General features: G+C 43.7%; 1 protein-coding gene across 29 annotated transcripts in view; it reads left to right on the forward strand.

The window, feature by feature from the left end:
• The window catches only part of Rbfox1 (RNA binding protein, fox-1 homolog (C. elegans) 1), a 1,527,688-nt gene that overhangs the window by 461,347 nt on the left and 1,047,316 nt on the right, over nucleotides 1-19,025 (forward strand). For 20 of the 29 annotated variants that reach the window (XM_011245916.2, XM_017316989.2, XM_011245911.3 and 17 more), the window contains exon 1: nucleotides 2,743-3,088. The exons of 6 other annotated variants lie outside the window; for them this stretch is intronic. In XM_011245916.2, coding sequence (XP_011244218.2) covers nucleotides 2,771-3,088 — 318 coding nt within the window. In that variant the 5' untranslated portion in view covers nucleotides 2,743-2,770. Of the gene's footprint in view, nucleotides 1-2,194; nucleotides 2,716-2,742; nucleotides 3,093-19,025 lie in introns of those variants that run through there. 3 more of the 29 variants (XM_006522190.2, XM_006522178.3, XM_006522173.4) reach the window with 2 other exon arrangements.

The raw sequence follows: 19,025 nt of genomic DNA on the forward strand, positions 1-19,025 counted from the left end.
AGGCCAGGAGGGAAAAACCAGCCCGGTCCCGGCATCATCTTGTCCTGTAGCTCCAGATGCTTGAGGAGACCCTATTTCCCTGTGGATGAATTCGGACAGAGTTTTAACTCTTAGCTGTACCATATCCACATGAGTATAGCAATTTATATCAATAACCAGGTCTGGCAACATCTGCCAAGGTTGTCACACGCAGTGATTAAATGGCCATATGTGCCCGAGAACACAGGGACAATGAGGCTGTAATTAGGACTCACTGTCTCCCCACCGGCCACCCGTTCCACGTTTCACTTCGAATAACCTTGCTTTTGTGAACTGATTTGTGAACCAAATGATCCCAAGGAGAATGAAGTTTGTGCTGTGATGATAATGCTTTATAGCCATGGATCTCAGTAATTGCACAGGGCACCAGCAAGCTGCAGTCTAAACACCTCTCCTTCCCCCCCCTAATTCTGTTGAGACAGGCATCCAGGGTCTGATACAGGTTAGGAAGTTAACTTTGGGTCTGCAGATGGGCCACAGTTAGGTGGTAAGGTGCTTGCCTAGTGTATGAAGCAGATTTGGAGTCTCAGAACCACACAGGCCTAGCATGCTCATAATCCTAGCAATGATTAGCTGTGGGCTTAAGGACCACAAATTCAGTGTCATCCTCAGCCATAGCACGAGTTCCAGGCCAGCCTAGGAAACAGAAAAGCATGTGAAAGGAACTGGGGAGTGGAATCCACTGTGTCCCAGGTTATCCTTGGGTATCCATTTTCACTCGATTTCTTCTTTTTTCCCCCCTCCTTTAAATGTCACTGTTCCCAGGAAAGACATATTAAACTAAGATTAACATGATTAACTCCACAAACGAACTGAAAGCATTATCTTAAAGCGGTATCAAAACACACTTCAAATGGAAGGAGAAAATCATTGACTTCCTGAGGTGAGAGAGACGGGTGATGGTTATGTAAGACCTTGGCACATTCTGGAAAAACCCTCGAAAATGGCCTTGGTGCGGAGCTGCAATAAATGTGAAAATAAATACTAGAGAGATTTATCAAGTTTTAAATTTGCTTACCAGTATAGAAAACTGCCATTTTCTGTGTGTTGGGTCTTCCAGTTTTAAATAAGATAGTATGGCAAGGCAGTAAAAACTTTACTCTTCACCAAAGGTAGGACAGAATATATATGTGTACACACACACACACACACTCACTCACTCATTTTTACAGGTAAATTGTATGCGTAGAATGATTACATCCAACTCATATACACTTGAAAAAGCAAGGGCATTCTCATGAATGTATACTGCAGTTCCCACTATTAGAAAGAGAGAAAATAAGAACATTAATTGCTTTACATTCAAAAGCCCTGCTTCCATGAATGAAGGTTTAGACCCTACACAGGATCTTTGTTTGGTTGTGGCAGTTAGACCATGTGCCATTAACACGTAACTGATACCTGATTCTCTCTCTCTCTCTCTCTCTCTCTCTCTCACACACACACACACACACACACACACACACACACACACGAGAGAGAGAGAGAGAGAGAGAGAGAGAGAGAGAGAAAGAGAGAGAGAGAGAGAGAGGGAGGGAGGGAGGGAGAGAGAGAGAGAGAGAGAGAGAGAGAGAGAGAGAGAGAGAGAGAAAGAGAAAGAGAGAGAGACACACAGAGACAGAGACAGAGATAGACAGTGACAGAGATGGAGACACAGACACGGAGACAGGGGTAGGGATCTGTGAGGGCTTTGGGGAAGGGAAAAGGACATTTGCTTGGATGCTAATCCATTTCAAAGCCAATCTTTGAACTTCCACCAAAAGTATCTAGCCCTTCAAAGCAAGAGCAAAGTTCAGCGCTTTCTCATTTAGCACAAGAGCTGGGAGATTTGAGATGCCAAGGAGTCAACCCCCTAAATGGAGTACAGCTACCTCGTGGGGGATATGAAGAGGTAGGGAGGGGGGTCTCCCAGCCTCCCGGAATTCCTCCATGAAGTCGCAGATTGGAAATCATAAATACTGGCTATGGACATTTTGAATAATGCAGGGAGTAGCGTAAGTAATTGCCAGCGCTGATATCCTGCCTTGGACATCTCATTGCTCCTGAGTTAAAATTGGTTGTCAAGTGAGGACTCTGGGGACTGTGCAAGGTGCCCTATTCTGTCATGTGGTACATATTTAATGCTTGAAAGAACAAGGGAAGAGACACGTGCTGGGGGGGGGGTGGTGGTGAGATTATGCCATCAGTTTGCTCACTTTCCAAGTGCTTGGCAAAGGGGGTGGCTTGCAGTTCTTCCCTCAGTTGCTAGACTTGGTAAAAATTAAAATAAAAACCAGGCGTCCAGTTCATCTGTCCGTCATGTCGCTGTCAGCGCCGCATGGCAGTAGGCTTGTCTTTGTGTGTTCCTGGAGCTTTGATTACCTCCCTGCACCGCGCGCTCGCTCTTGTGCCTGCTGGATCTCTGGCCCTCTCGCTTGTTCAAGGCCTTGAACACCTGCTGGTGGCTGGAGCAAAACAGCCCAGGCAGGCGAAGGCGCGGCCAGCCCAGCAGAGAGAGCTAGAATCATTGGCATTGCTAGCACGTGGGTACCATTCTCTGCTGCTGCTGCTGCCCCGGCACTTCTCCCGCCTTGCGTTTCTCCCAATGCGATGTAGCAAGAGAGGGAGCAGGAGGCGCTTTTGCAGCGGGCGATGAAATCCTGGCAGCTAATTGCAGTCGTGGGAGATGCCCTTCAGGTAAGGCGAGCGAGGGAGGCACGGAGACACTGTGGGAGGGGGAGCAAGAGACTGGATGGGAGGGAGGGGAGGCAACTCTGGCACCAGCATCCGAGCATCCCGAAGCCCGCTGGACGGATGCTTGGGAGGAGGGCGCGCAGGGACGGGGGCGGGCGGCAGGGGGAGGAGTGTGCGAATTGACATTCGGGGCTGCCTGTGGCAGGCGAGCCGCCGCCAGCCGCTGTCCAACGTTAGCTCAGAGAAGGTGGCGGGCGGGCGTGTGCACCTCTGGGGCCGCGGATCAGAATCCGGACCTGGCGGTGGATGGAGCTCAGGGAGTCTTGAGAGGCAATGGCAGGACGCAAATGTGTTTGCAGCGAGTGAATTACACAGGGTAGGTAAGTTCAGCTCCGGAGTCCTGTGGGATACAATCTGGGATTCGCCCTGGGCTCCCCGAGGGTCCCCGAGGGTCCCTCAATACCCAGGGAGCTTAGACGGGCTGGGGGACCAGAGGGTGGATGGATTCACTTTTACCAAGTGGAAGTTCGCGGGGAACTTCCCTGGAAATAGCCATTGGCTCTGTTGAACTTTATTCCCAGAGATGAATAAGCGTTTATTAAGGACTGGTGTTACAAGACCCGCAGGCTAGGGCTGGATTTTGCAAAGAAGATGGGGCGGGGGTTGTGAATGGGCAGATGGGCCGCGCGTTTGGAAAGTTGGCACGCGCCTGTGCGTGCATGTGCAGAAGCATTGCATGTCGCCAGAGACAGGTCGACCCTGCCCATCATGCTGGCATCCTGCTCTTAGACCATTCCCGATTTCTAGATGCCAGTGAAAGAGGCATTCCACGAACAATATTGAACGCATGCTTTCTATTGAAAAAAGGAAAAATAAGCCCAGAGCTGTGCTATCTCACGGAAGAGCAGTCTTTCCTGGGAGAGCCAATGAGGGAACATGTACACACAGTGTTGTACACGTCGCTTCTTAGAACAGAAACAGTACCTGTGAAGAGTCTATCTAGCCCATCCCTCCAGCCATTACTTCCAGATGATAGGCGAAACTGAGGGTTCTGAATATTTCTTTTGACAAGAGAGCTGTGTTTTCCTGTCTTCCACTTTCGGGGGATTTGATAGGGATTCTGAACCCAAAGTTTTGTGGCAGCACCCCATTAGTAAAATGATTATATCATCAGAAGAGGTTGACTTCCGGCATCAGGCGATAGCTCAGAATTTACTCAGGGTTTACATTTTAGCCTTTCAGGTATGAGTGTAGTGTGTTTTGAGGAAGTAAGACAAATTATTGTGTGGTTATCCTATATAGCTACATAGCAAATGGTCTGCCTCATAGGCTTCCAAGCCTTTCTGAAATTCCCATAGTTTTAACCCACACAGGCTCCAAGGGTGAGAGTATCCGTGGAGGGTAGTGAGTTATGTTGGGGATAGGCAGTGTTTAAGTTTGTAGAGGGTTGTGTTCAGGTCGGTCATCTATATCGGCCACAGCTGCTCACCACCGAGCGGGCGGTGGAGAGATCCCAGCGCTTGCAAGTTCCTGTAAGAAGCCGATTCTGCTGTTCTCCTTCACTCACTCCATCCCTGTGACCTCACCTGGAATAAGCCAAAGATTTGGAAGAAGAAATTGCTCCAGTCCAGGCCTGGAAGACAGGAGGGACTCCCCCTCCTCGGCTTCCTTTCTCTCTGCCCTCACTTGTGCATCCATTTCGTTCTTTGCATTTCTCTGCCCTTATTTACTTCCTTTCTCTGAGCAGCCTTTCAGGTTGCTTCTGCTATACGTCGCCTAACAAATGTTTAGCACCCAAAGGAGACTCGGAACCTGATTTGCTTTTGCCCCGGAACACTTTGCTCATATGCAAGACATTTAGCATCAGATACCCCCACCCCCTGTATCCTGGCCCTACAGAAAGTGAATGTGCAGACTTTACTCTTCATTTCTTCTCATCCTGACTTTGGGAAAAGGCCCTGGCCCCACAGAGAGACTGTGGGGTGATGGCCGGGTGACTGGCAAGATTTTTTTTTTTTTTACCATGTAGAACTTTACTGAGATAAGTGTAGTTTTGCAGCTGTAACTCTGTATTCAAACTTTTATTTTCTCTGTTCCCTGTCTGCATTTTACTGCAGGGCCATTTTAATCTGTCGTCCCTTGGACCTGATAGATGTAACTGTCATCACTGACATAGGGCAGGTTTAACTGTAACAACAATGGAGCATGACAAAAGTCAAATGTGTTTCGTTCACTCTTCCAGAGGGCTAACTGACTATTACCCACCACAGCTTGATCTCTAGAGCCTTGCCTTTCTCTCCAGGAAGAGCAGGATGCAAAAGTTAAAGGGGATGTGAGGAAAAAGGTATGTTTGAACAGTTGCCTACATCTCAGTGATGATCACGGTATCGTCACATTTTATAACAAATGGGATATTTGACATTCATCACTATCAGAAATCCTCCACCCATTTATTGACTTTGGTTGAGAGAAGAAAATACGATTGAAAAAAATCCTTTTTCATCTAAGTACACACTAATATAGCCTACGAAAGAGTTCATGTCGTTAAGCTGCATTGATTCAGAGCGGTTTCATTAAGAAGCCAAAAGTGCTCTGCAAAGTTAAAACAAACAAACAAACAAACAAACAAAACTGTGTGATCTAACAAACGTTTGTTATTGGGAGGTTGAGATATGCCGTTGCATAAGGGAGCTTGGCACCAAGTCTCACAACCTGAGTTCAATTCCTAGGACCCATGTGTGTTGAAGGAGAAAACAGACTTCTGAAAGCTGTCCTCCGATCTCCACATGTGTACTCTGTCTCCCCTGCCACCCTCCCCCTCTCTCTCATACACACTACTACTACTAATGGTAAAATAAGAATGTAGTAAAAGTCTATTGTTAACATTGACTTCATTTTTAGATCTTGCATTTTGAATTTTACATGTTTAATACTGAAGTTATCACAAAAGGCGTTTGAGGGGACGCTTTGAAAGCAAAAGAACATGAGTTTAGGTTTGTATGGATGCGGGGAGGATTTGTGAGTGGATGGTGGAGGAGAAAGACTATGATCAGAGTATATCTTATGGGAAATATGAAAATACAGTTTCTAAAAAGAGATAATTACTATGGAATTAAATATCCCCTTTAAGAACTTAATTTCCCACCTTGTTCTGATTTTCTAATAAATACAAAAGTGAATACAAAAGAGAAGGTATGAACCCTTCAAAGTGGTTAGTTAGTTGTTTTGTGTATTAGACTTGATTTTGTTGCTTAGTAGAAACTTGGGAGTGTGGGGACTCTCAGGTTTTGCATGTGTTCATGGGTGTCTGGGTTTGTCCTATTTTTTTCTCATTGTTGTGCTTGGCAGGACATTCTTGTGTATTGTGAAACATAGTAAACAGTAGAGAACATGACAAAGGAGAGTGCAATTAAATTAAGTCACACAAAACCAACTGGAATGCTAGTCCTTGGAGACAGGGATTCACGTCTCATCCCTCAGCTTCCACAGCAGCAAAGCAAAGAACTCTGAAAGTCAGCACTCGGGTTGGAAACTCTTGCAAATTAAATTATTCAATAACTCTGATGTCTCCAACAATTTCAGGGGCTAATTTTTTTAATTGGTCTGAGGTTGATGCGAGAAGTTGTGGGGTTATCTGTTGCTTGTGTGCCCGGAAGGCCCAAACAGCTAACGTCAGCGGTAACAACTTGCTTTTGATTCAGTAGAACTAGGTTATGAATTCAAGCAATTAAACATGACAAAAAGCCCAATTTCACTGCCTAGATTAGTATGCTTCCAATTTTTCCTGCTCCATAAAAATTTCAAAGTGTTCTTTCTGGTTAGGTGCTTGCATAACCAGTAGGTGATGAAGGCCTCCCGTTCCTCCCTTGCTTGTGATGTCCAAATGCTTTGATGTCACAGATGTGAACCGGGTCCACTGGACGTTAGAGACAATCAAGTAGTTGCTATGAAATAATCCTGGGTGAAGTTTGAAGCTGGATTGGGGAACTAATCGTAATTAGTTTACTGGCATTTATCAGCTGTGAGCCTCTGGCCAGATCTAATGGAGGCCAGAGGAGACTCTTCAAACAGAGATAGAAATATAAAAGCATACCCAATGTTTCCAAAGATGTGATGAGATTGATAGGTAGATGAGGTGATGAATAGATAGACAGATATATGGATTATCTATTTATGTATATGTAGTACATATACATTCGTTTTTACATATGAATATGTCTTAGGCAATGTTAAGTCTGGTTATTTTCTTGATTTTGCTCACCTTCCTGTTTCTACAGAATTGAAGTCTAGCATTTCGGGTTCATGTTTGTCTTGTTTACCAAAGCTTATTTTTCTTTAAAATGGGCATGCTTCTGGAGCAATGCTTAGTCCAATCTGACCCCACTGGATTGCCTGCAGTTTTTCACCAATGAGCTTAATTTTCCAGCCTGCTCTATGCCATCACACAAATATTGTGCATACCCACACATCCTGAGGAGGCCCCTCCAGCACCATCTGCCTCATGCTGCCAACTCACTCCAGTACTACCAAAGTCAAGCAGCCCTTTCTGCTGCTGCTGGTTGTGCAGAAAGGACACGGTGCCTTACGGATGGTGTATGAGGCTCTGCAGCCCTCCCTTCGCTCCTCTCAACCGTTCTGCATCATTTGCTGTTGATGCCTGTACTTGTTCTCAGATTGAAATCTCTGCTTGTCAGAAAATCGTGCTGCTGTGGTACAGGGTATCCCCATAGCTGTTATAGTTGTTGGGATGCATAGATAGAGGTCTTGTGTTTGTGTTAGAACATGAGAACAGAAAGGGTACTTATCCGGGCACAGTGACCATCAGAATAGTTCAGTGGCTCACATAGTACACTCTGCCTTGTACTTACTTCCTCTGGGCATTGGTCAGTGGATTAAGGACATAAGGCTATTTTCCTATGGTCCTCAGGGTGATTGTGCCCCATGGATATTGCTCTTCCCAATTCACAGATGGGGCAACCATTTTCCAGACTGGGTGACTCAAACAATCAGACTCCAGAATTTTTTCTTAATTCAACATACCAAAATGCCATTAAAATGCCTTAATCTGAAGGCAGAAAAGAGCTGCATAAAAGGGTGCTTACTGGATGCCCTAGGCTAGCAGTTTTATCCCTCACCCAGAATGTTTAGTAACATTGTGTAGATGGCTGTGGCTGTCAGGCTTGGGCACAGGTCACTGCTGGCATTAAGTGGCTAGAAGCCTCATGAGAACACTGTCTTCTCCCAGGGCGACCAGGAAGGGCTTTCACATAGTGCTTGATGCTCAGGTTTAGTAATGGTGCCCTAGGTCCAAGGCAGCGTCAGGGTGAGATACTGATAGAGTCAAGCCAGTAGAGGGGGCAGAGAATCCAAGCAATTAATGTTTTAAAATCTCCTCTGAATTCTGTGACTACATATGGGCAGTACACAAAGGCTCCCATTTTCTCACAGGCCACCATTACTTTGAACATATTTTCCCTTACAAGTGGGGTATGTGTCAGTGTAGTTGAGGTGGATATTCACTCTCCCCCGACCCCTGATTTTCTCAGTGTTAAGTCTGGCAAGTGCCAGGCAATAAGGCTTCTTCCCACAGTGGAGGTGGCTCAATGACTGGGCATCAGTGCTGTGAGCCTTGGTTTTCTCCTGTCTGTTCTCAATGCCAGCGTTGTCTCCTTATCTTTCAACCCCTTACACCAATCTTGGTTTATTTATCTAAACACATATTGTTTCATACTTGCCCAGTACTGTTGTAAATATGTTCAAATTTAATTCTGCTTTCAAGACTAGAAGGTTGGAATTGCTGAGTTCTTCTTTTACTTTGCACTAGCAACAGATGTCCAGAGAAGTAAGTTGTGGCCCAAGGTCACCAAGCTTCTAAGTGGCCAAGATAAGATTTCAGCTCTAAAGTGTGTGCTCTTGGGTCCTTGATCAGAGTAATTAAAACTTGGAACATCTTTGTCTGTACAAAGGAGAGAAGAGTTTAGGCATCACTGTGTAATAGATTTTTGAAACAAAAGACACTCGGTTTAGGGGATGGTTGACTAAGACAATTGGCTTGAGCATATTTGACAGAGCATGCATCCTGCTATCTACATCTTTATTTTTCAGTTAAGCACTCACAGCTGGTGTGATGGTGCATACTAGTAATCCCAGCACCCGAGGGGTAGAAGGCAGAAAGATCAGGAGTTCAAGGTCATTCTTTACTAGTAGCTGGTGTGGGCTGCATGAACTACATCACAAACAAAAACCGAAGAAAACAAAACAAAATTCAGGTAGGAGAGGTGGCTTAACAGTTAAAAGTACACACTGCTCTTGCAGAGGACACAATTCCCAGCACCTACATAGAGTATCTTACCTGTAATTCCAGCTCCAAATGATCTGATGCCCTCTTCTGGCCCCCATAGGAACCCCCCACCCTTTCTCTCTCTAACACACAAATTAAAAATAAAACAAATCTTTAAAACAAAGAAGATTTAAATACATACAAGAGTTAATGAATAATCATAGGCTCGGGTTGGGAGGGTTTAAGGTCCTCTGCTACTCAATTACATCACCAGTAGCCGCGTCCTAAGGCGTTGAGAGTCACTGGGTAAAAATTACCATAGCAGGCTAATGATTCAATGGGTGGGGTGCTTGCTGTGAAGGTGTGAATACCTGAGGTCTAACCTCCCAAAACTAGAGGTGGTAATGCATGTTGGTAATCTACCATCCTAAGACAAGATGTGGAGAGAAGAGAGTGCTGGGAAGATATTCAGCCAGCCTGACTCACAAAACAGAGAAGAAGAGAAGTTGTCTCAGGGTAGCAGGCAAGGACCGAATTCAAGGTTGTCACCTGACCGCTAAGGGCACACTGTGACACATATGTGCCAGCACCCGTATGCACAATCATGTACACAACATAAGATATTACATTAGAAGCAATATGTTACGTTATTAACTGGGATTGGGATAGCAGGAATTATTCACCTGGACCCAGCTCTCCATAGTCCATAAAGAAACCTGTCTCACTGGTGTCTTGGTGGGCCTAGGTGGTCCAAGGTTGGGTGGCTGTGGAGCTGCTGATTCCTGGCTCGTTTTCGCTCATACCAGTTTGTTTATCTTCTTTCCTTCAAGCCATTTGAGGGACCATGCCTATCTTTTTCCTCTGTTGAATTTTTAGCATGTAGAAAAATGCTATGAAAAGAAAAACAATTTGAGTTGATTTTTAAATAGAAGTGCCAATTTGACACATTTTATTCTGCTTTAGAAGAAAAATGAAGAAGAGATATCTTATGAGGTTGCAATTAAACACAGATACTCAAAGTGTGCAGAAAACGAGAGTGGTGCCTCAGTGGACCTCACCTGATGAATGAAAATGACTCTTCAATGCATGGAAGACACATTTTCCATAATGTCTTCCCAAGGGCATGTGTGAGGCTATACATTCAATACCTTGCATATTAAATACACTCTCATAATGCGAACCATAGATCTGAGAAATCCCAGTTCCAGGCCAGGCATCCCCCTAGCCTTCACACCCAGACTCCTCCATTGCTCAGGCCTTTGTCCATAAATATAATTGCTCCGTCCACTGATGTGAAAAAGGCTTTGAAGTATTTAATCACAACTTACAGTCATGAATTCTACTTTTTAAACAGGGGGGAAATCACAGATTTTTAAAAACATAGGTAAAGAGAAAGGGCCATGCCTGCCCAGCTCGAATCTGCCCAGGCTAAGGCCGGTGACATGGACCATTGAGTCTGCTCCCACCCAGCTCCTGAGGCAGCGTAGGAACTGGGCTGCAAGTGGAAACCATTATTGTTTTGTGAGTTTCAGGCCCAGTGAACTCACAATTGAACAAAGAAAGCAAAGAGCAAATCCTATTTTGGAGCTGTCAAAAGGCTCATGTTGGATCCATTATCGTCAAATGTCCTTTTCTAATACAGTTCATTGAATGGCTTTTGTGGGATACCTATTCTGTGTGTTGGTTCAGGAAATGGTTTAAAATGGGGCCAGGATGGGTTGCTCAAAGGCAAAGTAAATGAAATTAAATACACAGCAGGACTATCCAGTTATATTCTGTAGCTGTTATAGGTGTGTAGTGCTACAATGAAAATTATATACAAATATGTGTATATATATACACATATATATATATATATATCTCAGATATAAAAAATATATAACACGTGTGCATGTGCATAGATAAAGAAAGCTGGAGTGTCATTTAAAGATATTCTCACTTGTATATGCAAGTATGTGTGACTGGATGGATGGATTCCTTGTGCATACGTTGCCCCTAGAGGCCAGAAGACAGCATCAATCTACCTTTCTAGAACTGGAGCTGCAAGTGGCTGTGAATCTCCCAATGTGGGTGCTGGGAGCCTAATTCAGTCTACTGGAGGGACAACTAGTGCCCCTTCACTACTGAGCTGTCTCTAGTCCCAGAAATTGAACTTTCAAAAGCGCCATTTTAATTGTGTTCAGTGACATAGATTTCTAATACATTTCCCTACCTTAATATAAGCCTGCTGTCAGAAATAATGATGGTGCCTCCACTTTTCTGTTACTGCAATAAAATACTCCCACAAAAGCAACTTGAATGAGAGAGAGTTTAATTTAGCTCACAGTTTATAGGGATACCATCCATCGTGGACATGAAGATAGGGCAGCTGGATCGAGAAGGTTGGTCAGTCATTTTGTATCTGCAGTCAGGTAGCAGAGAGTGAACTGGAAAGTGAGACCAGGGTATAAAGACGCAAGGCCCTGCGACCGTGAACTTCTCTCATCAATGAATCTCTGCTTCCTAAAGGTTCCACAATGGCACATATGGGTCCTAGGAGGTGGTACTGACACACGAGCTGGTGTGAGGTATGTCCTATTCAAATTACAACAGATGGATGTCAACCAATATGCTGTCTGTGGTAATGATAGTGGCCTACACAAGGAAAAGGATTTCTCTGGAATTACTGGAGAACTTCTCCAAGAAGCTATCAGTTATCAGAGTCAAGCTTCAGATTCTTCTGCTGACTAAAGAGCAAAGCGGGCTTTGTTGTAACTCATTCACTACTTGCTCAGTAGACAGACTCCAAAGTTGTCACCCTTGTAACTGACATGGTTGGCTGATTTTCATTGAGCACCATGGTACTACCTCCAAGTTCACCCTGGTGGAGTTGAATCCTCTAGAGGCTCTTCGAAGCAAGTGTCCTTGGAACACCCATTTTTCATAAGGGAAGACTGAGTTTTGAGGGGAGATTTCCAGGTTACCGACAGCTAGTGCTTGGGAAGGGTTGGTGATCAGATTTGAAGCTTGACTTCAAAGTCCAGTTCTTTTTATGATCAGGTAATTTGTTTGACTCTTGTGCCAGGACTAACTACCATATAATTTTGGCACAAGATGCTGAGTAATGGATATATGAGTGAGTATAGAGATGAACAGAGAATGGGATGAGTGGATGAGAATGGTGTGTAGAATAATGAAAGGGCAAGTGGATGGGTGTGCAAATAGAGGATGTATGGATGATGGACAGATAGAGGGAGGAAAGGATGGAATGTTCCATATGTAAATTTATTAATGACTCAGGAGAAAATTTGATAAGAAATAGAAATATAGCTTCAAGAGACATATATTAACAGAAATAAATTGCAATCTTTATATTTATGCACATATGTATATGCAGATATAAACATACATATGTAGATTTAGTCTATATATATCAAAATTCCTATAGCATATTAGAAAACAGCATACTTTAAAAGCATTGCATATATTTTGAAATATGGACTGAAAACATCTTTTGTAGAGAAAAGTGTTAATTTTTATCATTGTTTTGTATGTGTGGAATATGTACAAATGCTTGTGTATGTATCTGTGTCTGTCTGTCTGTCTGTCTGTGTGTGTGTGTGTGTGTGTGTGTGTGTGTGTGTGTGCCTATGTGTGTGAATGCACACATCCATATGTCAGGTTCCCAGGCCTATCACCCTTAGCCTTATTCTCTTGAAATAAGATCTCTCAAAAACCTGGAGCTAGGATGGTCACTAGAGATCCCTAGCAGTCCTCCTGTGTCCCCTCTCCAATGCTCTGGTGACAGGCATGTGTCACCTGGCTTCTCACGTGGTGCTTGGAATTCAAACTCAGGCCCCTGACATTATTCAGCATTCTTGCCCATGGAATCATCTCCCCAAGCAAAGTGGAAATTTCTCTGTAATTTTTATACATCCATGAATATTCTCGGAGCATGTAATGGTGTGCGGTCACATCTATGTGAACATGTTTATATGTATGGGGGGTATGTTTGTCAGAGGTCATAGATGTCAGAGGTCAATCTTAGATGCTGTTCCTTAGGAGCCATTTTCCATGGTGGTGGTTTTGTAAAAAATTTTAAATTTTATCAATTTTAAAACATTTGTATGTCACCTGTGCATGCTTGTGTAATGCCATGGTGCACATGCATGGGTCAAAGGACAACAGAGGGAACTGGTTCTCTTCTTTCATCTTGATGGACTCAGCTTATCAGACTTGATGGCAAGTCCCTTTGCTTGTAAATAATCTCACCAACCCCTGCCATGTTTTGGAGATGAGTAACTCATTGGGAATAGGCCTCTCCAACTAGGCCTGCCAGTGAAGTCCAGGGATAAACTCATCTCTAGCCCCACAGTGTAGGGGTTAAAAGCACACACTAATAGTGCTTGGGTTTTTCTGTGGGTTCTGCCGATCAGACATGGGTCTCCATACTAGTGCAGCAGGTGCTTTCCAGGCAGAGCTGTGCCTTCATGGTGGACATGAACAACTTCCATATTGAACGTCCCTTGGAAGATGCAAACTCCTTTTATTTGGAAATGACTTCTAATCACCTCTTTACCCCAGAGCTGATGGAGATCAGCATAGATGCCACTCTAGATTTCCATGCTACCCCTTGCCCTGAAATCATACAGGAGGATTAAGGAAAAAAATGAAAGAAAAAGAAAAACAAAAACAATTCCTAAATAAATAAAGACTTGATTTGAAATGATAATTCCGTTCAGGTGTGGGGTTGGCATGCTCTCCAGCAGGAAGGAGTTGAGCTTTTTGCAATTCCTGGAAATGTGGAATCTAAGTGTTAACTGGAATGGTTTGGCCGTGGAGGAAAGCAAATTTCCCCGACGCTGTAGTCACTTGTCATTCATCGGCGGTAGCGTGAAATCATGATCCTTATCCTCTCAGCTGCGTGTGTCTGTCGGGGACTGCAGGCTGCTAAAAGTTGTATACTATTATTTTTTTATTCATCTCTGGGTCATTTCATCTTCCCGTGCAAGGCACATGAATGGCTGTGCATGGAAATTGTATTCCAGGCTGTGTTTCCCACTGTGAATGATGTTTACTATATATTTATGAAAACACAGCAATAACAAAACCCTTTATATAGCCTTTCAATTTGCTGTAAGGGTAGATAAAATATTTTTTATCTTGAGCTGAACTTCATACCTTGGGAGATGCAGCCAGCCCGACTTGGAATAATAAAACACTTCAGAGAGAGAGAGGCAGGTACTGTTGAGCTTGCTTCAGAAGCCTGGGCACTTCACTGACCATAGTGCCAATCTTTGCAGCGTGCTACCCAAATACACAAAAGGCAGGGCTGATCAGTACAGCACACACAATGTCCAACAGAATTTGAATTTTTTGGGGGTTGGTTTATAGGTTGTATGTGTATGGTTTGTGCACATTTGTATGCTGGTATGTGTGTCCCTGCACAGATGGAGGTCAGAGGAAGACATCATATACCCTACTCTATGACTCTCTACACTGTACCCTTGAGACAGAATCTTTCACTGAACCTAGAGCTAGGCTAGCAACTAGTATACTCTCAAACTCCACTGCACTGCTGCGACACACATACGTGGTCATGCCTGGCTCTTTACATGTGTGCTGAGGGTTGAATGTAGGTCTTCATGCTTGTGCAGCAAATGCTACATGCTGAAGCCATCTTCCCAGGCTCAAGGATAAATTTGTGGTGAATCTACACAAGATCCAGGTTGATGTATATGCACCTTGTTCCCCTCAATGACGATACTGGGAAAAATTTACTGTCGCCAAAGCAGAGTTAGAGTTTTCTTCTACATGTTTGCTTAGTAGGTTAATGTGTTTACGAGGTTTATTTTGCTCATGCATGTGTACGTCTTCATGGTTTTTGCACATATGTGTGCAGATGGCTATGCATGTATGTGTGCATGATGTAGAGACCAGAAGTTAATGTTGAGAGCTTCTTCCATCACATGCCTCTTTAATGTTTGAGGCAAATGTTTCTGGGAATCTAGGGCTTATGAATTTGACAAGACTGGGTGGTGAATGAGCCCCAAGGATCCTCCTGCCTCTTCTTCCTTGGTGCAGGAACTAGGATTATGGATGCCCAGCCTTTTTAGGCAGATTTGGGGAAATATAAACTTTGATCCTTGTATGGCAAGCACTTTACAAGCTAAACTACCTTTCTTTTTTTAAAAAATTTTTATTAGGTATTTTCCTCATTTACATTTCCAATGCTATCCCAAAAGTCCCCCATACCCACCCCCCACTCCCCTACCCACCACTCCCCATTTTTGGCCCTGGCGTTCCCCTGTACTTGGGCATATAAAGTTTGCAATTCCAATGGGCCTCTCTTTCCAGTGATGGCCGACTCGGCCATCTTTTGATACATATGCAGCTAGAGACAAGAGCTCCGGGGTACTGGTTAGTTCATATTGTTGTTCCACCTATAGGGTTGCAGATCCCTTTAGCTCCTTGGGTACTTTCTCTAGCTCCTCCATTGGGGGCCCTGTGATCCATCCAATAGCTGACTGTGAGCATTCACTTCTGTGTTTGCTAGGCCCCGGCATAGTCTCACAAGAGACAGCTCTATCTGGGTCCTTTCAGCAAAATCTTGCTAGTGTATGCAAAGGTGTCAGCAGCTAAACTACCTTTCATTGAGTTTTTTTTTTTTCAGGGACAACTATGTCTTTTGCAAGAGGCTATACAGGGATAAAACCACGCTCTTGCACTTTCTTCCTGTGGCAATATCCACAGTGACCTGTTTCTGTAAATTGGTATTTGTCACATCATCTCCAAGATTTTGGCATTGCTATGATCCACTAACCTTCTTCAAATGCTCCCAGATTTGCCCAAGCTTGACTCCGAGTCTGCTTAATTCTATACCATGTTCAGGTTCATGTCTCTCGTCTCTTGGCTACTTCCTACAGGTTTCTTTTATATTTACACATTCCCTTCCTTCCATGTCCTTCCTTCTCTAAACTTTTATCATTTCACTGATGCCACAATAGTTGTAGTTACAGTATTTGACCTTTTAAAATGTTTTAAAATTTATGTGTCTGAGTATCATGTAGTGTATGCATATGTGTTTGTGCACAGGTGCATGTGGGTGAATGTCATGTTTATGTAAAGAGCCAGAGTTTGGTGTCCATATTCTTTGTTGCTTTCCATATTAAATTTATTTTTCAGGTAGAGTCTTTCACTGAGCCTAGAGTTCATTGTTTGGCTAGATGGCTGGCCATCAACCTCCAGGGACTCTTCTGTTGCCCAGCACTGACTTACCAATGTGTTTTCCAGATATCCAGCCTTCTCCTGAGGGCTGAGGACTAGAATGCAGATTTTTATGTTTACCTTGATGTGTGGAGCCATCTCTCCAGCCCTCAGCTTTCAGCCTTTTGATTGGTATATTTGCTCAGCGTTCTTCCTTATAGTTTGTCTATGGCTGGTGCTCACCATCATAAATACCCTGTTGAAAGGTATGTGGGTGAAAATGGCCTCACACACAAAGCTGCTATGAACATTGTGTGTTTTCATGACCATGCATCTCATTTCTCTGAGACCCAGGCCCAGTGATGAGCTTTGCCCATTTTTAATTCTTTCCCAGTACAGAAAACACAAGTGTGTTGTGCCCATGGGAAGTGAATACCAATCCCATAAAAACATACATGCATATGGAAGAGAAAATCTTGCCCTGCTTCTAATGTTTATTTCTATGTAAACATTATGCTAAATATAAAGAGTAGCCAGCATTTCTGCTGCATCTAGCATATCCCAGCCTGGATCCTAAGGTTGTTTTATGCAGAAACCCAGTTATTCTCACAGTTCTCTCAGAAGCACCGATGGTTGCTGTCTGTTCACTTATAGTTGAAGAATGGGGATCAAGACACTTAGGTGATTCTCTGGATATGAAATAATCTGTGGCCCTCAGAGTTATGCACTGCTGTGAGGATGTCTCAGTTTTAAAAATTAGTTATTAAATAAAAACATACATGTTCCTACACACACACACACACACACACACACACACACACACACACACACACTACTTAAGTGTAGATGCCTATGGAGGTCAGAAGAGAGTGTTGGATTCCCTGCAGCTGGAATGATAGGTGTTTGTGAACTGCCTGACTTGGGTACTAGGATCTGAACCTGGAACCTCTGTAAGAGCAGTAAGCAGTCCTAATCACTGAGCCATCCTTCAACCATAAGACTTCACATTTTAGTCTCTTTTCCACACCCATCATGTGGAAACTTCTGGGCTCTCTGCGTGGTGGTAGGCTATGCCTTTTGAAATGGCCCAGATCATTCTTCTGGCAGTGTGGGCCCTTCCCCTTGGCCCAGTATTCTCCAAAGACAAAGAATTGATGGGTAACCAGGTCCACTCACCAACCCAAGCTCCACACAGCTGTTTCTAACAGAATCCTAAGGGTCACTTAACCAGAGTCATAGATATTCCATGCTTCTGAAGAAATTCTCTATTTCTCCCTGGCTTTTAAAGTATTTAATATTTTTCATATGCCTCAGTGTAAAAGCCATCTGTTGTGATGACAGGACAAAATGTTGACAACAAGAACAAGTGTATGCTTATGGAACAATTCCATGAGTCATTAATAAGGAGGATATGTACTACTAGAGAGATATCACTGAGAGAGAGAGAGAGGGAGAGAGAGAGAGAGAGAGAGAGAGAGAGAGAGAGAGAGAGAGAGAGAGAGAGAGAGAGAGAGAGACACCCGGGAGGCCTATTAAAGTGCTGACTCTTCTTACTGGCTATGCACCCTTTAACTTCTGCCCTGTAAATGTAGAGTGGATGATCATATGTGCTGACAGAGACTTTTCTGAAAGGATAGAGTGGCTTTACCTAGTATTTAGAATTTATATCATTAGCTTCATTCATTCATTCATTCATTCATTCATTCATTCATTCTGTTGTAATCTCCCCATTCACTGGGATAGGCAGTATGGGAACCTGCTTGGTTCTGAGCACTAATATGGCAGCCATTATTGAGTTGTGTTTCTATACACTCAGAACTGTTTCTCATGCTTTGCTAATAGAGAGGCAGTCAGCAGGGAATCAATTTTGGCTGCCCACTCAAATGTATCCTCTTAGGGGCAGCAAACATTCAAAATTGCTCCTGTCCCACCTTGCTCTTTGCAGAGATGAGGCTCCCATAATCAAAGCAAGGTCCTTTAAGCTCAGGCACCTGTGCTTTTGGGGAGCAAAACAAAACACTGCATTGGGTGTAGTATCTAACAACTGCTCTGCAAGATGCCATGTGTTGACTGGCTCATTTGAACCTCCCAGGTGGCTTATGTGACAGGGTAGAAGTCATTCTTTTCTTATAAACGAGGTTGTTGTATTTCATAAGATAATGACCAAGATTATACAGTTACTATTAAGGGCTCTGGGATTTGACTACAGTTGCCACCAGCATGGTTATGCTCTGGGGACATAGCAGAGGTGAGAAGACACAGTATCAGCCTCAGCAGTTATTCGAGAGGCAGAGATGGAGAAGGGGAGGGACTGCAGGGAGTTTGGGTACTCCTTCAGTTCTTAACTGGCTTACCGCTCTGTGACTAAAGTTAGTAGTTGGTAGCTTCATGAACTATACAGGAAGGCTGTTAGAAAAATGAAGAAAATAAAATGAATGTGTTTTTAATTTACATAATTAAATCCCAATGTGGACCACTGGTTCATGTTTGATGGTCAGAAAACAACTTGTAAGAGTTGTTTCTCTCCTTCCATCATGTGTTCTTGGGGACTGAACTCAGGTTTGGTAAGCCTTGGTGGAAAGTCCCTTTACCTACTGAGTCAGCACTCCAAAGTTCTTAAAAAGGACTGCTAAAGAGAAAAGACATGGATATTAACTTCAAAGTTCTCTTCCCTATCTGGATACAAGATGATTTTCTGCTGACAATTGTGAGAAAGTGCCTGAAAGCAGCCACTTGCTTTCCCACGTCCTCAGTAAATGCATGACTAACATGTGCAACGAGAACATGACTTGTTGCCCTGTCAAAGGGTAAGAATTCTGGTTATCAGGTCTCAGGCTGATAACCTGAG

The sequence above is a fragment of the Mus musculus genome, chromosome 16 (assembly GCF_000001635.26).
Source record: "Mus musculus strain C57BL/6J chromosome 16, GRCm38.p6 C57BL/6J".
NCBI classification, from domain to species: domain Eukaryota; kingdom Metazoa; phylum Chordata; class Mammalia; order Rodentia; family Muridae; genus Mus; species Mus musculus.